Source organism: Physeter macrocephalus, chromosome 4, assembly GCF_002837175.3.
Source record: "Physeter macrocephalus isolate SW-GA chromosome 4, ASM283717v5, whole genome shotgun sequence".
NCBI classification, from domain to species: Eukaryota; Metazoa; Chordata; class Mammalia; order Artiodactyla; family Physeteridae; genus Physeter; species Physeter macrocephalus.
In genome coordinates, this window is record NC_041217.1 from 98,362,315 (window position 1) to 98,389,927 (window position 27,613).

Genomic DNA, 27,613 nt, shown 5'->3' on the forward strand with positions numbered 1-27,613 from the left:
GCAGAAAGAGGGAGTATAGTGGGCATTTGCTGTGAGTCATGGTCATGTGACAGACACTCACTAGAGTTATATAACCAAATCAATTTTTGACAATAATTAGCTGCTCTGATGGAGCTAGTTCAAGCTAAATGGAATTTTTTAATGTGATCAAGAGATGTATTATTTTATTGAAACTAGAGAAAAAGAGGTAATTGAAGCAGCACGATGACACTATTTCCACATGAGTGCAGATGCGTTATGGACATTCTCTCTTGGTCATAATGCACAGGAAGACTGAAGTGCTTCAACTATATAGATGGGGGTCTTTAGATGGTAAAAATTTTGCGTACTATATTTTAAATTCTTATTGGGTAAGCGGAAAATATATTTATTCAATTATTTCTTATTTTTTATTTAATCATCATTCACTTTAAAGTCAGGCTATGATACATGAAGGAAGAATAGTTGATACCATTCAAAGTTATTTTAAATGGCATCAGAATTATTTCACATAGCTAGTTAAATTAGACACATTTTTCTTTCCACTATGCTGTTTCTTGTTTCCTAGCTTTAATGAGTGTTTCATGTACAGTGTTAAGAACAATATGCAAGTAGTTATTTTAAAAAATAGAAACCCTATATTCGTAGAATAATATATAGGAAAAAAATAGTATCCATTCAGTGAAATTCAAATTACTGTGTCAGTTATTACATTATTTTAAATTACTTTAATGGATGGTGTCTTTATGGAAGAGGTTTTAATTTTTGAAAAGTATCTTGATTGCAGTGCAACAATGTTGTTTATAAGCAAACAGAGGAAATTAAATGGAAACCTGCTAGGCTTTCGAATGATTACACACTCGCCACTTGAAGGAAAGATTAATATCTAGATTCAAAAGAAATAATTGAAATTAAATCTAATCTTTTTGAATGACAGTTTTACTATAAGAAAAGGTAACTCTACCACACAATGACTATTTTATGTGAGAAAATAACCATGAGTTAGCTAAGATGTTTGCAATTAGCCATATGAAATTTCTGATCTTGTATAAACTTCCATGGCTAAATTTTTTCCCGACTCTGGCCAATCCTTTATATTGTCTGTTCCTTTTTGCATTGTATGCAGAGCTGTGGTTAATTACTAGTTTCACTTCTTCATCAAAGAATCTTCGTATGTCTGACCAAAGTTTTCAACTACTATTTTCCTTTTTATTCTTCAGTTTAAAAAAAAAATCCCAGTTGTTTCGATATTCTTATTTCACATATTATTTTCCAAACATTGTGTCTTCTATGTTGGTTTTCTCTGAATCTTTCCAATTTATCAATTTATCATTTGAAATGAATTGTGATTTAACATAACTAATTTTTTAATAATCATTCCATAACTTATCCACCCAAATGACTATTAGAAATAGTCACTTGGGAGCTAATGTGTTTTCAATACCATCAGTAACTACTCTTCATACTTTGAGAATGGATCTCATTTCCTGTAAACAAAACTAAAGAGAGCCAAGCCAAGTGAACAACATTGGTTGTTGAACTGAGTTAGGTATACAAAGTCATGAGTCTCCTTTTCTGTCAGTCCATAAACTGACTTTAATAAACTGTTCAAAAAATGTGTAGCAAAATTATTCTGAGCGGTGCCAACATCCACCAACATTATTTTGAAAAACCCAAACTAATTTAGATGTGTATAATTGTGTATTTGTTTAAAAATCCACCTCAATATTTTAGAGACTCGTTTTGGTACTAAGTTAGGGTTCAGAGTTCAGACTGAATAGAGAGTTATTAGAAAACGCTAGGCCATAGCAAATATATTGTAAAGAATATTAATGATGAATTACCATCTGTTTTTCAAAAAGTCCTCTCTAGTTATTAATTCATTTGGCTCTTACAAAGCTAAGGGCATATCAATAAGCATTTTTAACCCTATTTTGTAGATTTGCAAATTTGTAATTACCTTAACTTTGTTTCATCAGTTGGCTAACCGGTGTGATTAGAAGCCATGTTTCCTGATTTCTACCCCATGATTTGTCTCTGCATCTCCTACCATCTATGTTATTGTGCTCAAGAAATGTTCTAGAAAATGAAAAAGAAATTCATCATCATTCACAAACACGTGAATGCATGCTCTGTCCTTGACTTATTAACTGATGATACATTCTCAACTCTTGAACTACACCTGTGTATCATTTGTTTACCCCAGTCTTATAATTTTCCAGGTGAACTGCTTACTCCTTATTAAATAATTTATCCCTGAATTCTTCAGTTTCCAAAATTACTTTAAATTCTAATAAATTTTCTCATGTGCTGAGTAAAGGAAATCGTGAGATTTCTAGAAAGCTGGCTAACTTAAGGCTCCTGAGTTCTGTTTGGGGGAAACATAGAAATCCAGTTGATCAAATTTTTAAGTAACGTGAAATAGGGAGGCACAGTAAGTTCCAATGTAGCTTCAGGAAAAGCAAGAGACACATATGTGACTCATACCATATAAGAAGATAAAGCTGGTTGTTGATAAATATAAAGTCCCATCCTTGGGTGCAAAAACTTAATTATACACCTAAAATAGAGGTAACTATGGCAAAGAGAAGATTTTGTGGAAAAGCTGTGGAGGGATTTAATTCACAATAAGGTCAACAAAAATAGCATATTGATGTAGCTTCCCAGTAAATGTTGATGTGATCTTAGTTGTATTTCAGATATGATATTTAGTAAAAGGGAAATGATGTCCTCAGTGAACTCACATCAGATGACATCTTCATTTATTACGTGGTGGGTGCCCACTATGTGCCAGGCATAGTTCTAGCCCCAAGGGTACAAGGATGTTTTCAGACAACTGAGAATGCTTTCAGGAACCTTGCATGCTAGAAGCCCCCCCAAAGGAGTGATATGATAATCGAGCCCAGATTCGGATGAGTAAAAAAACAAAGTCAGCCATGCAGAGGTCTGGGAGAAAAGTGTCCTCCTGGCAGAAGGAAGAACAAGATCATAAATACAAAGGCCTGGCGCACAAGGGTGAGAGCAGTCTTGTCTTGTTTCAGGACAGAAAGACACAGCAGAGATGAGGATGATAGGAGATGAAGGGGCAGTCACAGGCAGAGGTGGATCCTGTGGGGTACTGTACGCCACGATAAAAATTTTAGATGTTATTCTCTGTTTAATGGGAAGCTATTAAAGTGTGACAAGGTCTTTACATTTTCACAGTCTGACACCATACCCCTTCTCTCTCTCCACAAATCCAGGAGCAAATAAACGCTCAGTGGGCCCTTTCTACTTTGAACTTCCAGAGCACATGGTTCACTTTTAATTTATGGTTTTTATCCTTTGTGATTCAACTCTCCTCTCTTCTAGGGCTGCAGCCAGCCTCCCTCATCCTTGCCTTGCAAATATTTTATTTTTTTACTGTTTCCAAGGATGATGTTCCCCAAAATGGGTTTTTATCAACACAAATCCATCACTTCTAGAAAAAAACATATCTCCCAGTACATGTTCTGTTAATGGTAGAACATCATCATCAACTTTCTATACAACAAAAATGTTATTAAATATGAATCCAAAAATCAGACTAACACAAATCCCTTTCTGGAATCATTCAGTTCTATCACATGCTTAATATATTTGAATTTTTTCCCCAAGAGTTCAGATCAGAGTAGATTGTTTGTGCCATTCTAAGTATTTCTTTTACAAGAAAAAAATGAAAGTACAGACCACAAAGATTCTAAATATTTCTCTTACAAGAAAAAATGAAAATACAGACCACAAAAAGACATTTCACAGTTGGTTTCTCATAAGTGCCTACCTCCCTAAGAGTTTCCAGGCCTGACATTCAATTTTGTACTCTACTATTTTGCTTTGTATGTGCTATCCCAATTCTTTATCACGTTTCTTCTCTTTTCTTTCATTTCTTTTGTTTTTTTTTTGACCATGGTAACCTGGATTTATTTACATTAGAACATTCCAAAAGACATTTTACTCTGTGAATTAAAATAAATCCTGCAATTTTGCAATTTCTGTATTTAACAAATTATTTTTACTTGGAGCATACTACAGAGTTAATTTTCTCTTTTGTGAGAGAAGAAATAAGTATGAACAAGAAAATGCCTTTGTGCACTACAAATAATTGTCATACAAATATGAATTTTCACCTGTCCTGTTTATTAAAAATATTGTTTTGGGTATAACATGCAGTATTTAAAATATGAACACCTAGCTCATTTCTTACAGAGTATCCTTGAAAAAGTCTTATTTCTAACCATCTTCAAAGATTAGAAATGTGAAGATTTGTTTATTCACTTTCTGATCTTAATACAGGATGTGTCTAAGGTAGAGGAAGAGGGAGGACGACTCTGTTAGGCAGTAGCTGCACTACCAGCCACCTAGGGCTCTGCACCAAAGATATAACTGAGCTCTGAGACCTGCCTTAAGAAGGTTGGTGGGATCTCTTTAGTGCGGTAAAATTGAAGCTGAACAGTTCTGCCTTATACCTCTATATCATTGTCTAATATGTGGTGTTTTGTTTTGTTTATCTTGCCAACCAGTGTCTCAAGTTCCTTGCTCTTCATGCACTCAGTTAAGAAAGCCTGTTGTTGGTCCCTAGCATTTTTCAAAAACCTTTGTTTATTCTAGTCTTGAAGATTCTTGACAGTATTTGTGTGCCTCTGTTATGTATCCAGATCTGGTTGTATTGCCATGTATATTATGGTAGTTAAGAGAAGATTTGAAGTTCTACAATTCTTTGCTCAACTCCTGGACTCACCAGTTTATAACTAAATAAATTTAAGCTAATTATTTAACCTCTGTCAACCTTGGTTTATCCATTTGTATAATAGAAGTTATAGTATCTACCTTATTGGGTTGTTGTGAGAAATATTTAATATGTTAAAGGAAGTATCACAATTCAGAGTCCCAGTACGTCTAGTGCCTCCCTCCTGCTCCAGCCTCTCTGATCCTGCCAACCTCTTGCCATCCATTGATGCCTGGCACATCAGGGAGGCTCCAGCACCCTGGTCCAGCTCTCAGATTGGTTGGAAAATGCATATCAACTCTGATTGTGTTGGTCTCTCATTATTAACTCCTAGAAGAAAGAGTACCAAGATCATGTAATTTTAGTCATGTAATTGACATTTATTAGAGGTTTTCTTGCTACAGATGATAATGATTTACTGAGGATTAAAGAATAAGCAAATAATTTGGATGCACATTTATTTTCATAGTATTGATTAGGACTCATGCAAATAATGATTATGAAAGAAATTACAGTAAAATATCAAAGTTCTTATAGGCCTAAAACATTCTTAAAAGACTTTTATTAGAAATCACAACTATGTCTCTCCCATTTAGAAGTTTTTAAAAATCAGTGATAAGTTTAAGGTGTATGAAAAGTACAGGAAATTTCTGTCAGGAAATTTCAGTCTCCAGTTCAAGTGACTCCTAATTCACAATTCAGAAACCAGGCTTAGGCCAGATGACCTTTGTATAAACTGGGAGCATGACCAAATTCAGCATTGAAATACAAGCTTATGATCAGTTCCACTCGGTAGAAGAATTTTTATCAATTGAGTTTGCCACAAACAAGAGGAAATCTGGATTTTGTCAGAAGTATTCTGTGCAGATGTGTATAAATATTTACTGGATTTTTGCATCTTCCTCTCACATTTACACTCCTTAAAAAAATGTATCTGATAGAAACGGTTTACTTATATGTTAAAAGTTTGCTCAAGGAAGGGAAATCACATCATCAATTCTCCCAAGCAAAATGCTTTTAGGGGAAAATTTTGAATCTTTTATTGCAGACTATTCAACCAATTGTAATTTCAGATAGAGGACCAAATGGATTTCTGTTTTATCTAAGTTTAAAAAAAATCGTTCAAAAGCTTGGCTCTCTAGAAATATGTATCTGTGCATCATGTACGTGTTTTATGGCATCAAAGTTACAGTTCAGTAGATTTCCAAAAGCCTTTTGAGACAGAGACATGAATTTTTACAGATTCTAATTACAAGTTAGAAGTCATCTCGCTGTGGGAAGTTAAAAATGGAGACAATTAGAGAAAATTCCAGTTGAAAGAAAAATGCGTTATGGAAAAAGCAATAAAAGCACAAAAAAATAGGAAAGTAGAATCACTTCTCAGTAGTTCTTCTGTGATTCAATTGTAGATCAGTAGTGTGTAATTAATGCATTACCAGGAGAGCATTAATTTGTAATTATGGCAGGTGATCTCCTCTGTGTTCTGTCCATTGACCCAGATGACCTTTTGCTGAAAGAGATTCTGTGGTCATTATTTTAAATAGAGCAAGAGAAAGGCAAAACGAAAGTATAGGTCACTCTCAGCTCTAAGTATCTCACACAACACAAAGTAGGAACCTTTGTAGTACAGCCCCAATAGTCACATAAGTACAATGAGCCTGAGCGTGGGCATGTCTGTTTGTGTGCAAGATGGATGTAATATGCACTGTATGATGGTGGGTAAAAATGATGCAAGGTGAAACTACAAATGCCCTGAATTAAGCATAAAATAAAAGTCTGTTTTATTACAGGTCTCTGTAATAAACCTCTACGCAGGAAGATATGAGAAACTTTGGTGCAACCAAGTGTGTGTTTTACGATGCTTCCTTTTGAACGTGTGAGCTAAGTAGCCTGGGAGGTAGAGAGTCTGATGCCCCAAGCACACATTCTTGAAAGCAAGTGGACCTCAGCTCTTGAGCGACCACATTCTAATCATAAAAGTGTGGCAAGGACCCAAGTGGCCTTGTCCAGAGTCGGCTACACAGGCAATGATATCAGCCTCAGAATTGCCAGCTAAGCACAGGGGACCTCAGAAGACTGCACCTTACTGATGTATGTTTCAACACAAATGAAAATGCATCAAACTGCTTAGAGTGAAATCCTAGCTCTGCTGTTCGTTAGCTATATGACCTTGGCTTTAATAGGTGTGTGAACTTTTTATACTTCAGTTTTGTTATCTGCAAAGTGGGGATAATAGTAATATCTACTTCGTAGGATGGATGTGAGGATTAAACGTTATCACATGTAAAGCACTTCAAATAGTACCCGCAAAAAAGTACCCCACAGATGTTAGATAGGAATGATCATCATCATCCCCCACTAACATTTTTATACATTTGCAAAGAATTTTATTTTATTTTATTTTATTTTATTTTATTATTTTTTTTTTTTTGCAAAGAATTTTAAAACAAAACTTACAGCCCTCTATTCTAGCTTTTGACTAGCTAGTCTTAGCTCAGGTTGATTGAAAATGAGCCTGAGGGAAAGGTCAAGTGCTAATGTTTTGTTGGAAGGTAAAATCTAGGATGGTTAGAGTAAAAGAAACTAGAAATGAGACAGAGGAAGATGCAATTTGAATACAGGTTAATGCGTTACTGAGTTGGCCACTGCTTCACAAGATGCAAAGAGAAGCTACAGTCAGTTGGCCACATGGACTGCTTCCAGACAGACTAGATAAACAGTGCCTTGGGGGAATTTCCCTGGCGGTCCAGTGGTTAGAGCTTTCACTGCAGTGGCCTGGGTTCAATCCCTAGTCAGGGAAATAAGATCCCGCAAGCAGCATGGCGTGGCAAAAAACAAACAAACAAACACAACTGTGCCTTGGGAAAATCCATCACACGGAAAATGAAGAAAAAATTTATCTGCCATTCCCTTCGGCCTTCTCTCTCCCACTGGTTAAAGTTCATCCTTCTGGAGGGTTAACTCTCCCTCCTTCTGGGTTTTATCACCCTGTGAAAGCGGGCTCCTACAAACTGTAGTGTGGCCCATTGTGGCACTTCATCCAGGATTCTAATCTCTTCTACACATCTGGTTATCAAGCCTCTATATTCACAGTGACAGATAACTTATTACCTTACAAGTTATCCAGTTAAAATTATAAGCAAATTCTGCCTCATATTGTGGAAAATCTACTTCCATGTATCTTTCATCCATTGGCCTTACTACTTCTTTTTAAACAGAATATATTCATCTTATTTTGTAAAAGCATAGAATTTCAGAAATGGAGAAAAACCCTGTCAGTACAGAAACAGTTAAATGTTATATTCATACTGTTCATTTCTTTGGTTATAGCCATAAGTGGTAATGTAGGTAAGTGAAAATAGTGTGCAATTTTATAGTAATATTTTTACCACACTATAACCTAGATCACTTCACTCCCAGAATGAGACACAGAAAGCTAAGAAGTTGGGTGCTCTCAAGTAGGAATAGCTTGCTGTGAGAGAATTAAATAGGTACCCAAAGAATTTCTGGAACCTGGAGAAATTAGGACAGCAGTGACCTAAGCATGCAGAAGTGATTCCTGCTTATACCTGGAAACCCAGGGGAAGTGCTCTGAAATGCTTTCAGTGATATTTTAAAGCTGAAGTAGCATGTGTGCAAAACACATTCTAAAGTTATTAATCAGAAATATACCTGATAAGAAGATGGGACTTGTTTCTCTTTGGAAAAGTGTCTAAAATGAGCATTGTAGTGATTTGAGAAGGGGGAATATCATTCTTTGGCTGTTTCTCCATTCATTCCTTGGTTGAAGCACGCAATGATTCATTAATCATCCAAACAGTCAAGCAAGGGAAAAAAGGAATCAAAGAAACAAATATACAGGTAAAGAAAAGGGAGGAAGAAGGTCCTTATGGTCAAGTAATTGAGAACTGAATGCAACTTTATATAGGAAAACAACTTGTCTATACTAGTTTTTCAATTTTTTCATGGATAGATATATTTTATGAATAAATGAAACCACTGCTTAAATCAGTCTAAGTCCCAATTTTAACCGAAGTTGTCTGATAGGTCATTCTGGCCATTTGGAGTCTTACCCATTCTAATTATATGTAAGATCTTTAGTTCGATTTTTATAAAACTTGACGTTCTACTGCCTGGATATTGTGATAACTATCTTAGCCCAATGTCATAGAAGAAACTCTTAATGAAGAGAACATAAATAGTTTCCCACAGCCTCACTATCTTCCACAAACAGGCTATATGTACATTATAACTCTGCAAATCATAATAACAAAGCTATTATAATGGCTAATGCTTACACAGAATTTACTATGTGTCAGATACTTTTGTAAACTATTAGTTATATTAATTCATTTACCCCTCCAATAATCCTCTGAGATAGATATTAGCATTGTCCCCATTCTATAGATAGGAATGTTAAATAACAAGATGGTAAATGGCAAAGCTGTCATCTAAGCTCATATAATTTGGCTTAGCATCTCTGATTTTAACCACTATGCTATATTGACATTTTTGTCCACTAGAATGACTATTTTCAAAAGACAGACAGTAATAAGTGCTGGTGAGGATGTGGAGAAACTGGAAACCTCATGTATTGCTTGTGGGAATGTAAAATGGTGCAACTACTTTCGAAAACAGTTTGACAGCTGTTAGAAAGTTAAACATAAATTTACCATACAGTCCAGAAATTTCACTCCTAGGTACCTATCCAAGATAAATAAAAACATATATCTGCACAAAGACTTGTACACAGATGGCTATGGCAGCACTGTTCCTAATATCCCCAAAATGGAGACTATCCAGATTCACATCAGTTGATGAATGGATAAACAAAATGTGGTACGTCCAATGGCATAATATTCAGCAATGAAATTAACTGATACCATAACAGCATAGGTTGTTTTAACATGTGTAAAAACATTATGCTAAGTGAAGACAAGCAGACACAAAATACTGCACTATTTGTATTACATAATTCTATTTATATGAAAATGATCCAAAGGGGCAAATCTATGAGGACAGAAGACAGGTCAGCATTTGCTGGCAGCTTGGGGAGGAAGTGGGAGGATGACTGTAAAAGGGCACATGGGAACATTTGGGTGGTGGAAATATTTTTTAATTGGGTTGGGGTGATGACTGCACGACTCTGTAAGTTTACTAAAAATCATTGACTATTACACTTGTAATAGATAAGTTTTATGGTATTAAATTATACCTTCTTAATGCTATTTTTTAATGCACATACCTAGAGATAGATTACTTGAGTACTGTATATAACAAAATTAGTAAATATAAAGGTTTGAAATCTGGATTAATAGTGATTCACAGTGAAAACCCTGGAAGGTAAACACGAAGGATATCAATAATGCTTAGGAGTTCTATTTCTTTAATTTTACTGGGAAATGAGACAGAATACCTTTTATAAGAATCCACTAATATTTATACTAATATTATGATCTCAAATGTAATCAAGTTAAATAAATGTTTATGAGCCCTGCCTAACTTAAAAGTAAGCACATTCAAACAAGTCTGCCTAATCAAGGCATCCTTGGCAGAGGTATTCCTAGATTCCACAAATGTGTTCTATGCATTAAAGTATTAAAATTAGACTATTTTCCTATAAATAAACATAGATCATACTTGGTATAACTGTTTATGTCTGATGCAAGTATTTTAATTTTTAAAACTCTATGTTATTTAGGAAAAGTTAAACACATCAGGGAGAGACTGGCTTTAATGGTATGGATAACTAACGCGTTGGGAACTTCAGTCACGAGATTCGTGTTATCCTGCAGTGTTAGGTCATGGTTATAAATAATGTCCATTCATTCTCTGAAGAGTTAATGAGTATCTTATAGGTATCAGACACAGTAATAAGAAACAAATATATAAGGAAAATACCACAGGTAGTGAAAAGTGCTAACAGAAAACTTAAAATAGAAAATAGTGACTGGGTGGCTGGATTGTCTGGTGGGGGAAGTCCTCTCTGGAGAGGTGACATTTAAGAGGAGAACTGAATGAGAAGACTACCCAGCCATATGAAAATATGGAGAAGAGCATTACAGGCAGATAAGGCAAAACCCTTAAGGCGAAAATAAAGGCATGAGAGACAAAATAAAAGGCGTGCCATTTTTTGGCATGCTCAGAAAAGGCCAATGTGGCTAGAGCATATCAGGCATTAGTAAGAGAGGTAAGCAGAAACCAGGTCATACAGGGCGTTGTCAGGTATTATATCAGGTGTTCCCATTTTTTTCAAAGTGAGATAAGACATTTCTGGTTTTAAGCAGTGTTGAAATATGATCTAATTTATATCGTAAAATAATCATTCTAGTTGTTGTATAGGTAATTAATTTGGAGATGGTCAAGAGTAGAAGGTAAAAACTATTCCTATGGTCCAGGTGAGAGATGATGATGGTCTTGAATAACAAAAAACAATGGACATGGAGAGAAATGAAGCAATTCACAATATATATTTGAAGGAGTGCAACAAGACTTGCTGAGAGATTAGAATTTTGTGGGCAGGAATCAAAAGGAATAAGGAATGATTCCAAAGTTTTGGACTACTGGAGAGGTAGATTGTAAGGAGTGAGAAAATTAAGAATGCTATTCTGGCCAGAGTTAACATGCCTAGGAGACATCTCAGTGGATATGTCAGATAGGCAGTTGCATCTCCTTTTCTCTATCCTACTTTCCAGAGATGTACCGAGCCTTCAAATGCATGTATAACCCATAAATGTATGTCTTCTCTCTCAGCTAGGATGTATATTCCTTTCCATTTCTTATGAATGCCTGGTAGTGATTAGGCACAAAGTAGATACATGGATACATGCTCGTGTGTAGATGCTGAGAAATGAATGGGTAGATATCTCTATCAGTGAATGTTTAGAAATAGACAAAAAGCGTCTGGGTGTTGAATAGTTCAGAGGGCAGTTTCAGTTACCCCTTATCATTCTCAGATATATATATCTGATATTGAGATATATATATATATATATATATATATATATCTCCTGAAGCTGAGTTCTAGAAGATTATGTTAGAGGAAAAGATTAAAAGAAATGAAATTTGCATCAAATGTATATTTTAAATAAAGTAAATAAAAGGTCTAGAAAACATTTCCTTCCAAAGGAAAAAAAAAGCCTAAATTTATTAATCTTTAAAAACATGCTCATCCAGTTCCCTAACTCATTTTCTTCAAGCATTCAGGAAATATTGCTTCTCTGTTGTGTTTAAGTGGTCAGATTCCCACACATTTAATGTTCTTGTGACTTGTGGGTCTTTTGAAAACTTCCATACCAAATTCTCCTGGTCTGAAACATACATATTCCTAGTTAAACACCTAGTTAAACACCTCTCTTATCCTGTTTACTGATCCCGCCCCACAAAATCAGAGGAAAGAGAGACAGTGATGGTTGTTTGCTTCTTTTGTTTAAGCTGACAGATCTGAACCAAGAGGACCTCAAAACTTCCTGGAATTAAAAATTTGGGTATGCAGATTTAAACCTTCATTATCTCCAAATCAATTATTCTGTGTTTGTAAGACAAAGAAAATAATATGGCTAAGGATCAAAATATCAACCCTGTTTCAGATAGCTGGCTTAATCCCACAGTGATAGACGTGTCAGATATTATAATATTTAGCATATTTCCTCATGTGGAAATGGATAGGATTTCAGTTGTCATGCTTTAAGGGCATGAGCCATAATCTCATTATCATCTCCCTAAATCAATCACTATCTCCTGGATGTTAACTCCATCCTAATGACACCAGATGCAGTAATATATATGAGGTGAGAGAAAAGTTCCGTGACTCATCATGGGGCCTGAAAACAATGACGCAAGCTAAAAATCAGTTTAATCACTGGTGAATTCAGCATGGCCAAATACACCACACATTGCACATGCCTGGCTTTACAGAGCTAAATTAAGAATAATGATGCATATTCATAGGGCATGATGTCTCTGAAACACACAAAGTAAGTGTGAGTAATCTAAAGAGAGTTAAAAAAAAATAAGCCAGTTCTATTGCATTTTAGAGCATTATGTAATTAGGGACTGTTCCTTATAACAGCTTCAGGATGTAAGCAATAGTTTAACTTACAGTGTGACATTTTATAGATAAGACTGAAATGTAAAACAAATAAAATTCACTTAACCTGCATTTACCTTATTTATCTTTTTCTTTAATTCATATACATATTCTAATTCATATTCTTAATTGATTTAAAACTTGCAGTATGTTGATTTGTGGAGAGGGGATGGCAATCAGATTTTAGTTTATGTTGTCAAAGCATGACAGTTGAAATTCAGTTATTTCTTGGTCTCCACATTTTATCTTATATATTCATCTGTGTGTGATAAGCCAATTGCTTACAACATAGATGTGATCATTTTAGTCCTGGGGCTCAATGTAGTAACTTAACTTAGAAATTAATCATTATGGAAAGAAAACTCAAAAGGCACTAGTTTCACATCAAGATACACAATTAAAAACTTGTATAGTTATTCTTACCTCTGAATGAGACCCACTGTGTCATACATATAACAAGAAAGCCTTCCTGTATATAATTCTTTGTATTCTTATCTCATTTTGTCCCAACAACATCTTTTTGAGGAAGGTTCATTCTGATAGATATAAAACAAACAGCATAATCTCAGGATGCTGCAGTCAGAAGTTTTGTTTGATAATAGAATTTGAAAAGAAACCAGAGGACTGGTTCATAAATTAGTATCTTTGAATGAAAAAAATAAATGAATGAGTGGGTAATTTTTGAGTAAAAACTTTTTTGAAGAAATGATGTCATAAAACTGCTCTCTTATGATTAAAATTCATAATGATCTATTAAACACTCCTGGCTACATCCCAAGCAAATAGAGAGAAAAGGTCTTTACTGGAAGATGCAGCAATTTTGCAGGATATATTTTAAAGGAGGGCAAATTGTTTTAAATGCCAGTGTTTCCACAAATCTGTTCAGTAGTAAATTTGATTATTTACCTTGAACTACTTAGAGTAAGTTGATGAAGTTCTGAACTTTAAATTTGAAGGATGAACTTGAAATAATCAAAGATAGAGAAAGAATTCTTTAGAATGGAAATATTGGTCCTGATCCAAGGAGACAACTGGATATTAAGTGTGACACAGAAACAAAAAAATTAAATAAGCAAATCCAGACACAAATGAACTTAGAGACCTTTCCCTTAGTTCCTCCTGGCTCTATTTTATCTGTTCTTCACCATGGCTAGCATCTAGAATGCTATATATAAACACTTCAACATATATGCATATATGAATGAAAATTAGTAGTTTAGAACATTGCATAATTTGGACATGATACTATAAGTTCAGTCACTGTTAAATGAGGTCTTTATAGAATAATAAATTACATGTTTATCCAGTTGTTATTAATGGAGACTACTAGAAGAGAAAAATCAAATGACAGCTGCTATCAACATTCAGGTATCTAGAGTGGGACCACCAGATAAGTAATAATCCAAATACAGGCCAAGTTTGGCTGTGACAAACAGTATGCTGAGTATCAAGAAGAATGCTAAAGAAGTAGAGCTGCTTCTTTGCATCCTAGAAATACATTGGTATTCCCAGAAAAGAGTTAAGTGTAAAGAAATTAATGTTTAATGGTGCACTGAATGGTACAGACTCTAAATGCAATAGAAATTGAAATAAAAATATCTTATTGTAGAGGAAGAGAAAATGAATTATTGACAGAAAATGAAAGAGAACTATGCTCATCATTGAGTGCTGTTACTCTGATATCTTTATCTTGCTTCATTCATTTATTCATTGAACAAACCACGTGCCAAGCACAAATCTTTATGTGAGTGTGCAGTGATGAACAAAACAGATATTGTACCTATCCTTTTATTGTGTCTCTGAAAACTGGTGAATGAGATCCAGACAATGATACCTACCATACATGTACTTTAGGTACTGACCCAAATACTTACATATTTTATTCGATATAGTCCTCACAAGAGTTCTATTTTAGATAGATAGATAGATAGATAGATTCATAATATATGTATATAAAAATACATATAATACAAAATTTATTTATTTATTTATCCCTGTTTCCACATGAGTGATTGTAGTGGTTACAACGGAAAAGCAAGAGTACACAGTAGTTATGAGAAAGGGTCCTAGAAGCAGACTGACCCAGGATTTGAACCTTTGCTCTTCTATTTATTAGCTGTATGATCTTACTCAAGGTCCTTAGTTCTCTGACCCTCTTTTACCCATCTGCTAATTGAAGAAAATAATCCCACATTTCATGGTGTTATTGTGAAGTTTAAATGTGGTGCTACACATGAACTTGGAACGTAATACCCACTAGGTGAATTTCAAAGCACAGTAAGCCTAAAGGAATTTGGGTAAAGTATAAAGAAATGATAGTTACAAAAGAACAAACTCTTAAATGTGTAAAGTACATCAGATTTTTCCACCCTTAAGGGTGGTTTACAAGATTCTGGCTTACAAGATTCAGATTTGGGACAGTCCTTATTGTTTCTATTCTTCTTGAGTTCTTCTTCTGCCAAAAGACCCTTGGAGGCCAAGAGGGCCCTTTTAACTCTAGGGCTATCTGGATCAGGTCAGCTATCCAAGACTCCAAATTCCCACCTAAGCAGTAAAGGCCCTGTGACTTAAATCCATTGTTAAGGTTCTGAGGCCTGCATAAGTACCTGAAGGACCAGAATATTAAACCAAACCAAAAGTGACAGAGCATTTCAGAACACATTCCATGACGATAAGCGAAAAGCTCCCTCCGATCTAAACATGGGGGAAAAAACCTTCTAATAAGTAAGAAAACTATAGATCTAGGTTTGTCTAGGACAATTTTAATTTATGCTGATTGTCCTGGTGTTTTCATGAATAATTGCCCTGTTTACTCTCAAGTGTCATAGTTTCGGTGGTAAATCATATGATCACCTCTGAGTATCCTCCTAAAACTCTCAGCCTAGAACTTTTACTGGTGTTTGTTATCTTCCTTCAGGTTAACTCTCATACTCACAAATCATAAAATATGTGCCCTTTTAGTGAGAAATGCAGAAATAAAACTGCTTGTTTGGTCATTGCATTCATTCATCTGTAACCATATTCCAGCGATCCATTTGTGGAAACTTGAAAACCAGGCATTTTGTTTTCAGGTTCTTGGTCTTCATTAATTTAAAAAATAAAAACCTAGTATGTAATTTATTTCCCTGGTCTTTCCACAAAGTCACAAACTTTGTGAGCCTCATGTTTTCTACCTGTATAGTAAAGGAATTAAGAACAAGTCTTTAACGTTCTTTGTCTTTAGGTCTTTAATGTTTAAAAAGAACACATCTTTTAAAAAATACAAACCTTTTTGCTTTGCTTCTCCAGCCTTCCCTCGGTGTATCGAGTGCTTTCAGTATATTAACTTGAACATTGGTAGGGTTTTCTTCTATAGCACTTAACCCTGTAAGTATTCACTCAATCAGCTGAACTTTGTCTAACTTTTTTGTCCCAGACTATATCAGCAGCTCAGTCAAGATTCTTGACTCACTGATAATAGCTACACACTAATTCCACAAATTTGTGTTTTCATCAATAATATATTAACCATAAAATCAACTGCTGAATTGTGAGGGCTTTGAGTTAAGAAGTGGACAGTATTATTTGAGATGCTATTTTCACATTAATAGCATTTTTCTCGTTGCAGGCAAATAGTCCTTTTTTCTTGGAATGATGAATGTCTGCTTATATTGTTGAATAACCACATACCTTTATCCAGCTTCAAGGTCCAGAAAAAATTTTCCATGGGATAATTTGCCCAATAGACATTTCCTTTCTAGGCATTATGACTTATTCTCCTTCTGTCATCCAAAGCCCATGTGGTATTTTAGTAAATGATATTGTAAGTCAAGTTTTTGCAGCTGTGTTGACTGTTGAAAAAGAGAGATTGCCTAAAATTATGGATTTTAGTCATCTGACAGCTATTGTTTGGATATTTAGTTTCCTTTTCTTGCCCCACTTTGATCATGGGAGGTGCTGAGCTTGCACAATGCTCTGTGAAACCCTTGCACCACCACCTGTGTTACTGCAGAGTAATTGAAAATTACTGTGGTAACTGATGCTGCACCACAGCTATAGCCCAGGATGGTGAGATTCTTTCTTTTAGTAGAAAAATTTTACTGCTTCTGAAGCAAAAGGGACCAAGCTTCCTCAAACTGCAGCCACAGCCCCTAACTGAAGAATGGGCTACATAAGACCCTGATGTGCAGAAGACTCCAGGCCTTGCCTCAGTTTTTTTTTTTTGTCTTGTATTTATGTCTGTGGGGAAGCATGGCCATCAACAGCAATGTCTTTGAGGAGGCAGGTAAGCAGTCGCCATTCTTTGGCCCTACATGTTGTGCCTGGCTTACCCATTTTATCTCTAGCCCCTCATAAAAGGCAGACAACGATGCTGTGTCTCTGTATGATTCTTTTCTATTATTATTTCTTGGTTCAGGTCATAATTGAGATCTGAATCCAGTTGGAACTGACTTTGTAAAGGACGATATAAGGAAGGAGACAGAGGCAATCTCACCTGCAGGGCACCCTTTGACTAATCAGTCCAGGCCATCTTCAGTCAAGTTGTGTCACCAACAAAGTACAAGTGAGAAGATGAGTCCCACAATGCTGTTCTGAATAATAGTCGAGGGCGTGGCCCATCACCTGTGCTGCCTGTAAGAAAGTACTTGGAGAATAGATGAATATATTCTGGTTGGCAAAATGTGGTCTGAATCTCAGTATAAAATACCTTGGAAACACTTTATTCTCTTTAGTCTGTCTTCAGCTGAATGGGGGTTAAGGAATTAATCAGATAGAGAATGACCACAGATGGACATTGAAAAATAGCCTTTCAAGCTCCTTAAAATTCCTTCCTGATTGGGAAAAAAAGAGGTATTCATATACTTAGAATTTGTCAGAAAATATGTAATTTAAAAGGCTAGATAAGAGGATAAGGAATGTAATCAACAATGAAATAGATGACATACGAAACAAAAATTAAGTGACTCCTATACCCTTAGGATTTATCAATGAGTAGCAGTTAAAGGACAACTTTGAAAAAAAATTAATAAGCTTAACTGCTTATCCATTGGGCTTTTTCTGAACTGAACCTTCGCAAAAACAACATCTATGGGGCTATTTGTTTTTTGTTCTTTTTTCCCCAATCCAATTTGCTGTGGTCAGAACATAGAAAACTGAACTCAAAGCCAGATTTCTTAATAGGATGGCATTTGGACAGCTATTTTACTTAGTGATCCTGTGCAGTTTAGTAGCAAAGCTGAAATAAGCCCTCTCCTTTTGGGGCAAACAAGACAGTATTCTGCTGAATGCTAGAATTTTATCACTTTGAAAAAAAAAGCTGCTTGAGAGACCTAAGAGTATAAAAGCATTTGAGATCTCAGAAGGAGTTTAAATCAATGCACTGCTACAGTTACAGAGCACATGAAAGAGCCTGCTGTCTCAATTGCCAGGAAACTACTTAGAAACTCTCACTTTGATTTCTTCACGTAGTCCATTACATTACTGCTAAATGCAGTATATAGGGACATCACAACTTTGATGTTGTACAGCTCCAACAAATGGAAACTAATATGACAGAACTACTAAGATTTGTGGTTTTATATGGATATGCAAATATATCCCTATCTAGCTCCCTATGTACTATGTATCTCCAGGGGCTGTCTTTTCACCTATAGCTTTATAAAATCATAATTTTGGTGTTTTATTCATGAATTCTAGTAAGCAGTACCATGTTTATGTAGTACCAAAACCTCACAGGGGGATATTGTTATTCTGAATTATTACTTTAACGGTATGTATTGTACACCGGTTTCAAAGGTACAATGTAGTTTTATACATGTTTATCAGTACTGGTCAGAACTCAATTCATTGAGGAATGACTGATTCCATGCCTTCGGAAGATCTGATGTTTTTAATCAGTGGGTGTGGACAGAAGGAATTGGAAACTGCATTTTCATCCAACAACAGTAGAGGTCTGTTTTCCAGTTTTAGTAGTAAACCTTCAAGTAGTCCTCCAATTATTTTAGGATGCTTTTAAAAATCTGTGGATTTCTGCCATTATTCATTACATAATAAATTTGAAATCATTGTTCAATAATGTGCTGCTTCTTATGAAAATTATAAATATGAGCATATTGAACCATGGAAGACACATTAAATTTAAGATTTTGGAATTTAGAGAAATAAGATAAAAGCAGAGGTCAGAAGATCTGAATCTGACCATTGACTCAACCACTTACTAATCTTTTGAGTTGGGACAGTCAATGGTCAGTTTCCATTTCTTCACTCACTAAACATTTAATAGCACCTTCTCCATCTTCCTCTCCGAACTGGTGTATGGACTAAGTGATGACACTTGAAAGGCAGTGCCTTAGCCCAAAAGCTTCAGACCAGGTGGGGAGGCCAGCCCTGCCTCCACCTGTGTGACCACAGACAGTTCATTCAACCTTTCTGGACTCCTAAGCTGTGAAACAAGGAGGCTGGTCTGAAAAATGTCTAAATTCCCTTTTGTCTTTGAAAACAATAAAGCACTATGTAAAATATTGCAGGTGTTTTACATTGCTTAAACAGATTAACCCTTTATCAAAAGAGATTAGTAAAGAGAGATCATAGGATCACTTTTTTCTTCTTTTTCTGGGAAATCTTTTAAGAATTGGATGAATAATCCTCCTTATTCAGTGTTTCATCTATGATTCGTTTCATGGGAATATTCTTGAACTTCTTCCAGCCACATAAGACTGTGTTATTAGTATATTTTGGAATGTTATAAGCATTGCAGAATTTCCATTTTTGCTTAAATGTAGTTACTCTCCAGTATCCCTCTTACTAATGAATGTACAGAAACTTTGAGACTACTTTGGACTTAAAATGTAAACTTGTATTTTACTGCTTACAGTCCGGTGGCACACATTTCTGAGACCTGGAGTGTAGTTTGTGCACCTATGTGGTAAGAAATGAAAAGGAATCATTGTGATCATGGGTTCATCTGAGTTGTGTCTGATACTTCAAGATCTCTATTTAAGAACCTTGTCACATTTTCAAAATATCATTTGAAAGAGGTGCTACTCTGTTGCACAAAAACAAGTGCCAGCCCCACAATGTTCTATTTCTATAGAACTCTTCTTAGCCAAGTTATTTGCCTGGGATTAGTATTTTTAATCCAGTTTGAATTCTGTTTGCTAGTTTTCTAGTACATTGTCTTTTACGTTTCAAGGAGTTTGTTTTCCTTTACAGGCAAAAGTTTCCATTTTGACCTCCACCAGGCCCTTTAAATTCTAGATTACCTGATAATAACTATGAGGTTTGATACCATTCTGTCTGAATGGTACTATAATTTCCACAGCAGTTCCACCTACATGAGGTAATTTAATCCTCACAGTAATGAATTAGCTATCATCATCCACTGTTTTCAGACTGGGAGATGTGAGAGGAGGAATCAAAAAGCTAAAAGACTAGCTTCAGTCACACAGGTGCTGAAGGACAGAGCTGGGTCTCAGACATGTCTTCTGACAACAAGACCAGAGCTTTTTTTGAGGTCATTACTTAATGTAAATAAAAATAATATCCGTGACCTTCTTTTACTGCATTAGACCAAAAAAGTATAGATTAAAAAAATTATATTCTGCCTAATTCATGCTCTAATGATTTATTCATGCTATGAAATTTATTTTTGGTGCCAGTTTAGTTTACTAAGTGCTAGCTACTAGTTTATGCACTTAAATACGTTGCCTTTTACTCTCCTATGTGCTAAGTATTTAATCTCCATTTTTAAGTGAAGAAAGTTGCTCATACTTAGGCAGCTAAGATGCGGTTTAAACCTGATTCTGCCAAACTTCTACATGTATGCTCTTAACCCCTAGGCTATACTACTTGATATGGCATAAAAACCACTCAATTAGACTTTAAGAAATAGTCCTTCAAGTCCAAGCTCTTTCCATTGTTAATGTAAAAATACTATCCTCTCCCCTGCCTAATTCATAGTTTTATTCGGAGTATTAAAAGAAATAATGTATGTAAAGGAGATTTTTTAAATATAAATCACCATAAATAGGTAATTTACTATTAATATGGTTAATCTCATTTAATGAGAAATAATGAGAAAGGAATAGCACCCCTCAACCCTCTGTCACCTCCCAGGTATTTTTACAGTTGCTTTACATAGACAGGCTTCAATTAAATGTGGCTGCACCTAAAGTGAAAATTCAGGGCACTGTGTCAGACCTCTAGAGGAGACTGTTCGGTGGCCACGGGAGCTTTACAGCACACCTCAAAACATGCCACACCGGGGGTCACCACCTACTCAGCCCCTGCACAGGGCTGGTCCCGCTGAGAATCCAAGGGCCCCTATTTAGAACAGCTCACTCTAGGGAGATTCACGCTTATGGAAATAATTAATGGTGGCAATGATCCTTATAATGGCACCTGATGCCCTGCTGCGAAGAAAGATAAACCAGCCTTCACCATAAAGAACTTACAAATTATACTGAGCAAACATGTTAACAGCTATTAAGAGTCCTAATCAGAGCTGTTAAACAAACAATTAAGAGATGTCATATAAAATACACCCATTTAGGAGTAGCAGCTACATGTTTGGAGTTTTAAAAGGAACCATTTGCCTTTGAGATAGAGATAAAGCCCTCAGTGCAGGTTAGGCAAGAGCGAGGCACCTTTCTGAGCAAATCCATTTTCTGAGCATCAAATCCCATGGACAAAGCTCTGTTCCCAGTGGTGTGCTTGCATCCTAAGTTTATTTTGGGTCTCATTACTATTTCATCAGAAAATTACTCTCTTTTTTTCAGACGTGACTTATTAATATAAGTAGTGCTGCTTTAAAGGGCCATGAAAATGTTGCTACAGTCTAATAGTAAAACTCAAGAAATTATTTGTTTGGAAGAAATTTACTTTGCAGACAGCATTTCAGGATAAGATGAGATTCATCCCCACCAGTGCTTAAATCCTTGCTCTTCTAAGTGTAGACCAGCGACATCAGCACCACCTGGGAGCTTGTCACAAATGCAGAATCTTGGACCTCACTCCAAACCTACAGAAACAGAATCTGCATTTTAATAAGACCCTCCGATAATATATATATATTAAAATTTTCAAAGAAATATCAATGTGAAAGCTTCTGTTATCAGAAATTCTATCAGAAAATTAATATTTAATCTTATGGATAGTAAAAGGTAAATTACTCACTTTAGGAAGGTATATAAATAGTGTGACATTTGCTTGATGATGAAACATATCTGAAGTGGTCCCCTCTGACACCCATGCCTGATGGTGGCGTCCAGGGTTTCCGGCATATCACACCCTCCCAGCCATGTTCAGTCACCATCTGGTAGTCTCTCCTCCCTCTTCAAGTTCTGTGTCCCCTTCACGTGCTCAGTGTAGCTCCCAATTATGTGAAACACTAGCACTATAGGGTAAAGTGCATACAAGAGGGTGGGAAAAGACGGAGTCTTTTTAGTCTTTAGCCCCACATGTTCTTCCATAGTTAAAATACACAACTCTAGTTTGTGATCACTCCAGCACCACTTGGCTGAGTCTACTCTATACAAATTGTGTCATGTTTGTGGATTAAGAGAAGTAGTGGCTCTTGTATCTTCTCATTGGAAAAGTTAGGGAGGACTGAGATTCAACTTGTCTATTCATACACTACAGGGTATCTAGAGTCCTTTTAGCAGCAGGTTTTCACAGCAGTCATGAACATCCCATAAATTACATGACATGATGTGATTTTCAAAATCTGATTTCTTATGTTCATATGAGGAACTGTTTTAGGACTATAGTAAAAGTATACCCATTAACATATACTACAAAAAAAAATAGAATCTCACAGTGAACAAAGAAGATTAAGTAAAGCATCAGTTGACTTTTACAGTTAAAAAAAAAAATCCTGTGGAGGAAATTATAATGTTCTTTATAATTGTTCTGAAAAGAAAATCAACTCTAGGAAAGTTATAACAGGCCTAATTAATGCTTAAATTGTTCCTCCTGAGAAACAAATTTTTTTATGTGATATAAATGGACTTCCTAGAAAATATTCTTGTCTGTATTTAGTGGTTATTCAATGTTCTTTCCTGCACTGTGGTAACATACAGCCCTTCACAATAGGAAATGAAAGGTTTTCATTTCTGCTTTTTGGTTTTGCCTTGTTGTTTTTACTCATACTGTACAAGTAAGAAGTGAATAAAACAGGAGGACATTGACAATTTTTATCTAGCAGTATCGATTTTTCAAAACAATAGTTATATTTGGGTTGAAGATAATTGATCAATTAAAATTATATATACATGTGTTTGGGTCATGGAAAAGATAATTGTAGTTACGTGAAAAGAGTTTTCCTTCGCGAATGTCTATACCTTTGTCACCTTATACTGCATGAATTATGCAGTATAATCCACTTTCTAACCATGTGGCCTGCCTGGGGCAAGTCTCTGCATCTCACTTCCCTCATCTGTAAAATAGGGCTAAAAATTAAACCTACCTCAGGGTTATTTTGAGGACTAAATGATATAATTTCCTTATGGAAAAACCCGAATGAACTTTTTGGACAACCCAATACATTAAAAAGTGCTTAACAGAGTGTGTGGCCCATAGTAAGAGCTCATCTCATGTTAGATATTACATTGTTTTCTTCTTACCACACCATCATTCAGCCAATTTTGACAGAAATTTAATATACAGAAGCCATTCTCTCCTATTCTGAAATATGAAATGTCCACATTCCCCTAAAACATAGCTATTTCCATCCTTATAAAAATAAGATACAAAATTCTCCTACTTATACCCCTAGCTCTCCTCTTTCTCTTAATAGGAGCAAAACTTCTCATCAGAGCAGTCTGTCTTCATATCGTCACGTCCTCTATCCTCATCCATTCTTCAACTCACTATAAGATGGCTTCTGCCCTGTTGCAGAGCTTCTCCCCCATAAATGCTAAAGTCTTTTGATTGGTAAATTTAACGATCACTTTTCACCTCTGATGTTACTGACCTTCGTGCAGCATTTGACATCTTCCATTATGCTGTCTTGTATCTCTTCTTCTTAGTGTCCTTCATGGTCTTCCTTAGCCTTCCTTTTAAATGCTCATATTCCCAGAATTCCACACTTGTCCTTCTTTTTCATATATATGATGAAATCACTACCACTTTTTGCTGAGAACTCTTAGGTATATATTTTTCTTGCCCATTCTCTGTCTCTATCTACTTCCCATTCCCTATTCTGGAACCCCTTAGTGTGTTTTCAGTAAATTTTCTCAACCAGCCTAGCAATAGCTAGGTATCAGGTAGTGCACTAGACATGAGGATGACAATAAAATGTATTAGTTAAAGACTCAGAAGGCTTTAAGAGAACTTGAAATAGAATATGATTTATTCTATTTTCAGGTATTTCTTCATCGACATTCATGTATGACATGGTTTTTCTTTATTGGCTGCAATCACCAGCAACTATGATATATGCTAAAAATTTAACATCTGGGAAGATGGGATAGAAGTGAGTTTTGCTTTGCTTAGTTTTGTTTGGATGCGTGTTTCTTTGGATTGACTTGAAATATGGATGAGGAGAGGTGTTGAATTCTATGTGGTAAATTTTGAATTTGAAGTGATGATGGGCCATATGGGGAGGAGGTCCTACTGGCAGTTGTAAATGAGTCTTTGGAGACTATGTATGGTATCAAAATTGGAGAAGTATCTTTGTAAATAATCAACCTGGAGTGTTTCTCTAAGTCCACTCAATTCAAGCTCTAACGCCAATCCTAACACAGACTCTCAAGTATATTTTTATTTGAATGATCCTAATTTCTCAGAATCAACCTTCCTTAACTCTAGAATTAAATCTCTATTTTCTAAGAAATGTCACTCAAATTTAAAAAATCTCTTCTAAATTACGCATTCATTCAACATATACTTATTAAGAGCAGAATAAATGACAAACTCTGTGCTGGTCACTGGGGATAATATGTTGACCAAAATAAAATAGCTTCTTCCCTCCTGAAGCTTCAGTCTATTGGGAGAGGGAGCTGTCAATCAAATAACCTTGCAAGACTTAGAAGTCAAAAATATATGAGCTAAAGAAGGTGTTAACTTATTTTGGGCTCCTGGAGGCCTCTTGAGGAAGGGATAATTCCCATGAGACTGAAGCTGGGCTGTTAGCCATATGTAGAAGGGAAAGACCTTCTAGGCGGCGAGATCTTATGAGGTCTTAAGGCAAAGAAAGAATGTGGCGAATTCGAGGAAAAGAGGAAAGACCTGGGTGACTGGAGCACAGTGAATACAAAGGGGGACAGTGATAGATGAGGCTAAAGAGGCAGGCAGTGGTACATGAGGGCTGAGTTGATGGGTCTCCTGCTCAGCAGGACCACCTTCTCGCATGAGAACCACGTCCAGGCTGCACGTCTCAACGGAGGGAGAATGAGAGAGTTAAAATGTCCATTCTCATGTTGTGCTAAATTTAACTCCTGGGAAATTCTTCTGGTTGGACCTAATTTTTTTTTTTTTTTTTTTAAAGAAGATGTTGGGGGTAGGAGTTTATTAATTTATTTATTTATTTTTGCTGTGTTGGGCCTTTGTTTCTGTGCGAGGGCTTTCTCTAGTTGTAGCAAGCAGGGGCCACCCTTCATCGCGGTGCGCGGGCCTCTCACTATCGCGGCCCCTCTTGCTGCGGAGCACAGGCTCCAGACGCGCAGGCTCAGTAGTTGTGGCTCACAGGCCCAGTTGCTCCGTGGCATGTGGGATCTTCCCAGACCAGGGCTCGAACCCGTGTCCCCTGCATTAGCAGGCAGATTCTCAACCACTGTGCCACCAGGGAAGCCCCTGGACCTAATTTTTTACAGCCATACTGACTATACCTGCCATACAGTAAACCACACATATTTAAAGTGTACAGTCTGATGTTTTGAAATATGTGTATACCTGTGAGACCATCACCACATCGAGCTGATGAAAGTATTCACAGTCCCTGAAAATTTCCTTGTCCCTTTTATAGTCCTTCCCTCCCTACCACTCCCATCCCCTCCAGGCAACAACTGACCTGTCAGGCTTAGAACAGTGCCTGGCACATAAAATAAATTGTGTTGACTATATGAAAAGTGAGGCTGTTTGGAGAATTAGCTCTTAGCTTGACTTTTACTTGGTTGCTCCACCTTTCCTAGGTATGCAGTGCTGTTCAGAATCAGGATTTCACTGTCATTCAAGACTACTGCACTGGCCTCAAAGCCTTGCTTTATCTGCAAAGCATTGAAGAGCTACAAGACTGGGACGGGCAGAGTCCACCCACCGAGAGTCACCAGAAAGGGAAACCAGTTCCTCGCATTGCTGAACTCGTGGGAAAGGTATGTGGCCACCTCTCCTGGGTTGTCCTTGAGAACTCTGCCTTTTTCACTTTCTATTTCAGGTCTTGTTTGCCCTCCTACCATCTCACTAACAGAGGAAACACAGTGCCCATTTGATGTGATTTCTGCCGTAGAATCGTTCTGAAGGAGGCTTGATTACAACTCTATGATAGGTCTCTGAGTTACATTTTTATGAAACCAATATAACACAAGGTCATATAAAAGAAAAAGATTGAAGTTTATAGTGTAAAGTGCCTCCAAATTCTTGCTTACTGTGGTGATGACTGGCATTCTTTCCAGTGGGAGGCTGGAGATTTCTTTATTCTTTAACAAGCTCTGGAAATTATAACATTACCTTTCTATTTTCAAGACAATCAAATCACTGCAGCCCTGAATAATATGATGAAGTTTTTAAAATTAAAATCTAATCAGTATCTTTTGTAACTGCTTCTGCTGTGTGGTTAAACCTGGGCTCAAAAGGTTATGTCCCAACTTTCTCACTAACTGCTATTTTCAGAGAAATATACACTACATTTACATTTTGTATAATACAGTGATTTTAGCAAATCTTTTCTAAAACAACATTCAGCATTTCGCCTTTGTATTTCCTTTGTATTATTCTAAATAGATAACCATTGTCAGAAGACGTTTCTTGAGTCCTGAATGAAGGGAGGAAAAAATTATAATTCTTAGTCTTTTCAGCTTGTCACTACATCAATAATTAACTTTAAGAAAAGAGAGGCAAGTAAAAAGATTCTTTAAGGAAGCATTTAATAATTCAAATGAATCTTAACTTGAAACAGGTCACATGAAAAAGAATGAAAAACAAAAACCCTGGGTACTCTGCCTTGGATGGCAGGGTTAGGGACTCAGAAAGAATAAGAGAAACATCATATAACAATTTACATTTGGCTAGTTTTAATGGTAAATATCACTATTCCTCTCCAAACGGATAGCCAAAAATAAGGGCTTCTTGGAGAATAATGTGTATCCCTGCAAGTCCAGTGATGAAAAATAAAAGGGAGAAAGAAATAAAATCTTACAGTGTGGATTCCAGGAAAATATCGTGATGAATGACTCCATGAGTGGCAATCAAACAAAAAGGCTGGATGACATTAATATTTATAATATTATAATTAGCGAGACTGTGCCTAAGCAGCATTATTAGTGTAACTAATCATATTATCATAAACTGAGTCTGCAAGTATTTAGACAGTGAGTGTTCTTGCCTTTATCAATGACCATCAATATCCTAAAATTGTTCATCACTAAAAAAAATTACAAATAAGTTTACACTCATCCAATATAAATGTATCAAGTCAATTGTTTCTGACATGGTAGTTTTGATAGTTTATGACTGTCTATAAAAGCATTGTCTCAAATGTATGCAGTCACCATGCAAGCTGAAATGGAAGTAGCTGCATTGCACTGTGCCATTTTTGTCTTTAAAAGACTTCCACACTCATTTGAAAACTTACATATTCAAATAAAAGATGGATAATGATGGAGACA

The 27,613-nt window shown here is 36.0% G+C and overlaps 1 protein-coding gene across 1 annotated transcript in view; it reads left to right on the plus strand.

Moving 5' to 3' along the window:
- Positions 1 to 27,613, plus strand: part of DPYD (dihydropyrimidine dehydrogenase) — an 840,387-nt gene that overhangs the window by 707,179 nt on the left and 105,595 nt on the right. Inside the window, exon 20 of the mRNA XM_024119602.3 lies at positions 25,922 to 26,101. Within this exon, the coding sequence (XP_023975370.1) occupies positions 25,922 to 26,101 (180 nt within the window). The remainder of the gene's footprint in view (positions 1 to 25,921; positions 26,102 to 27,613) is intronic.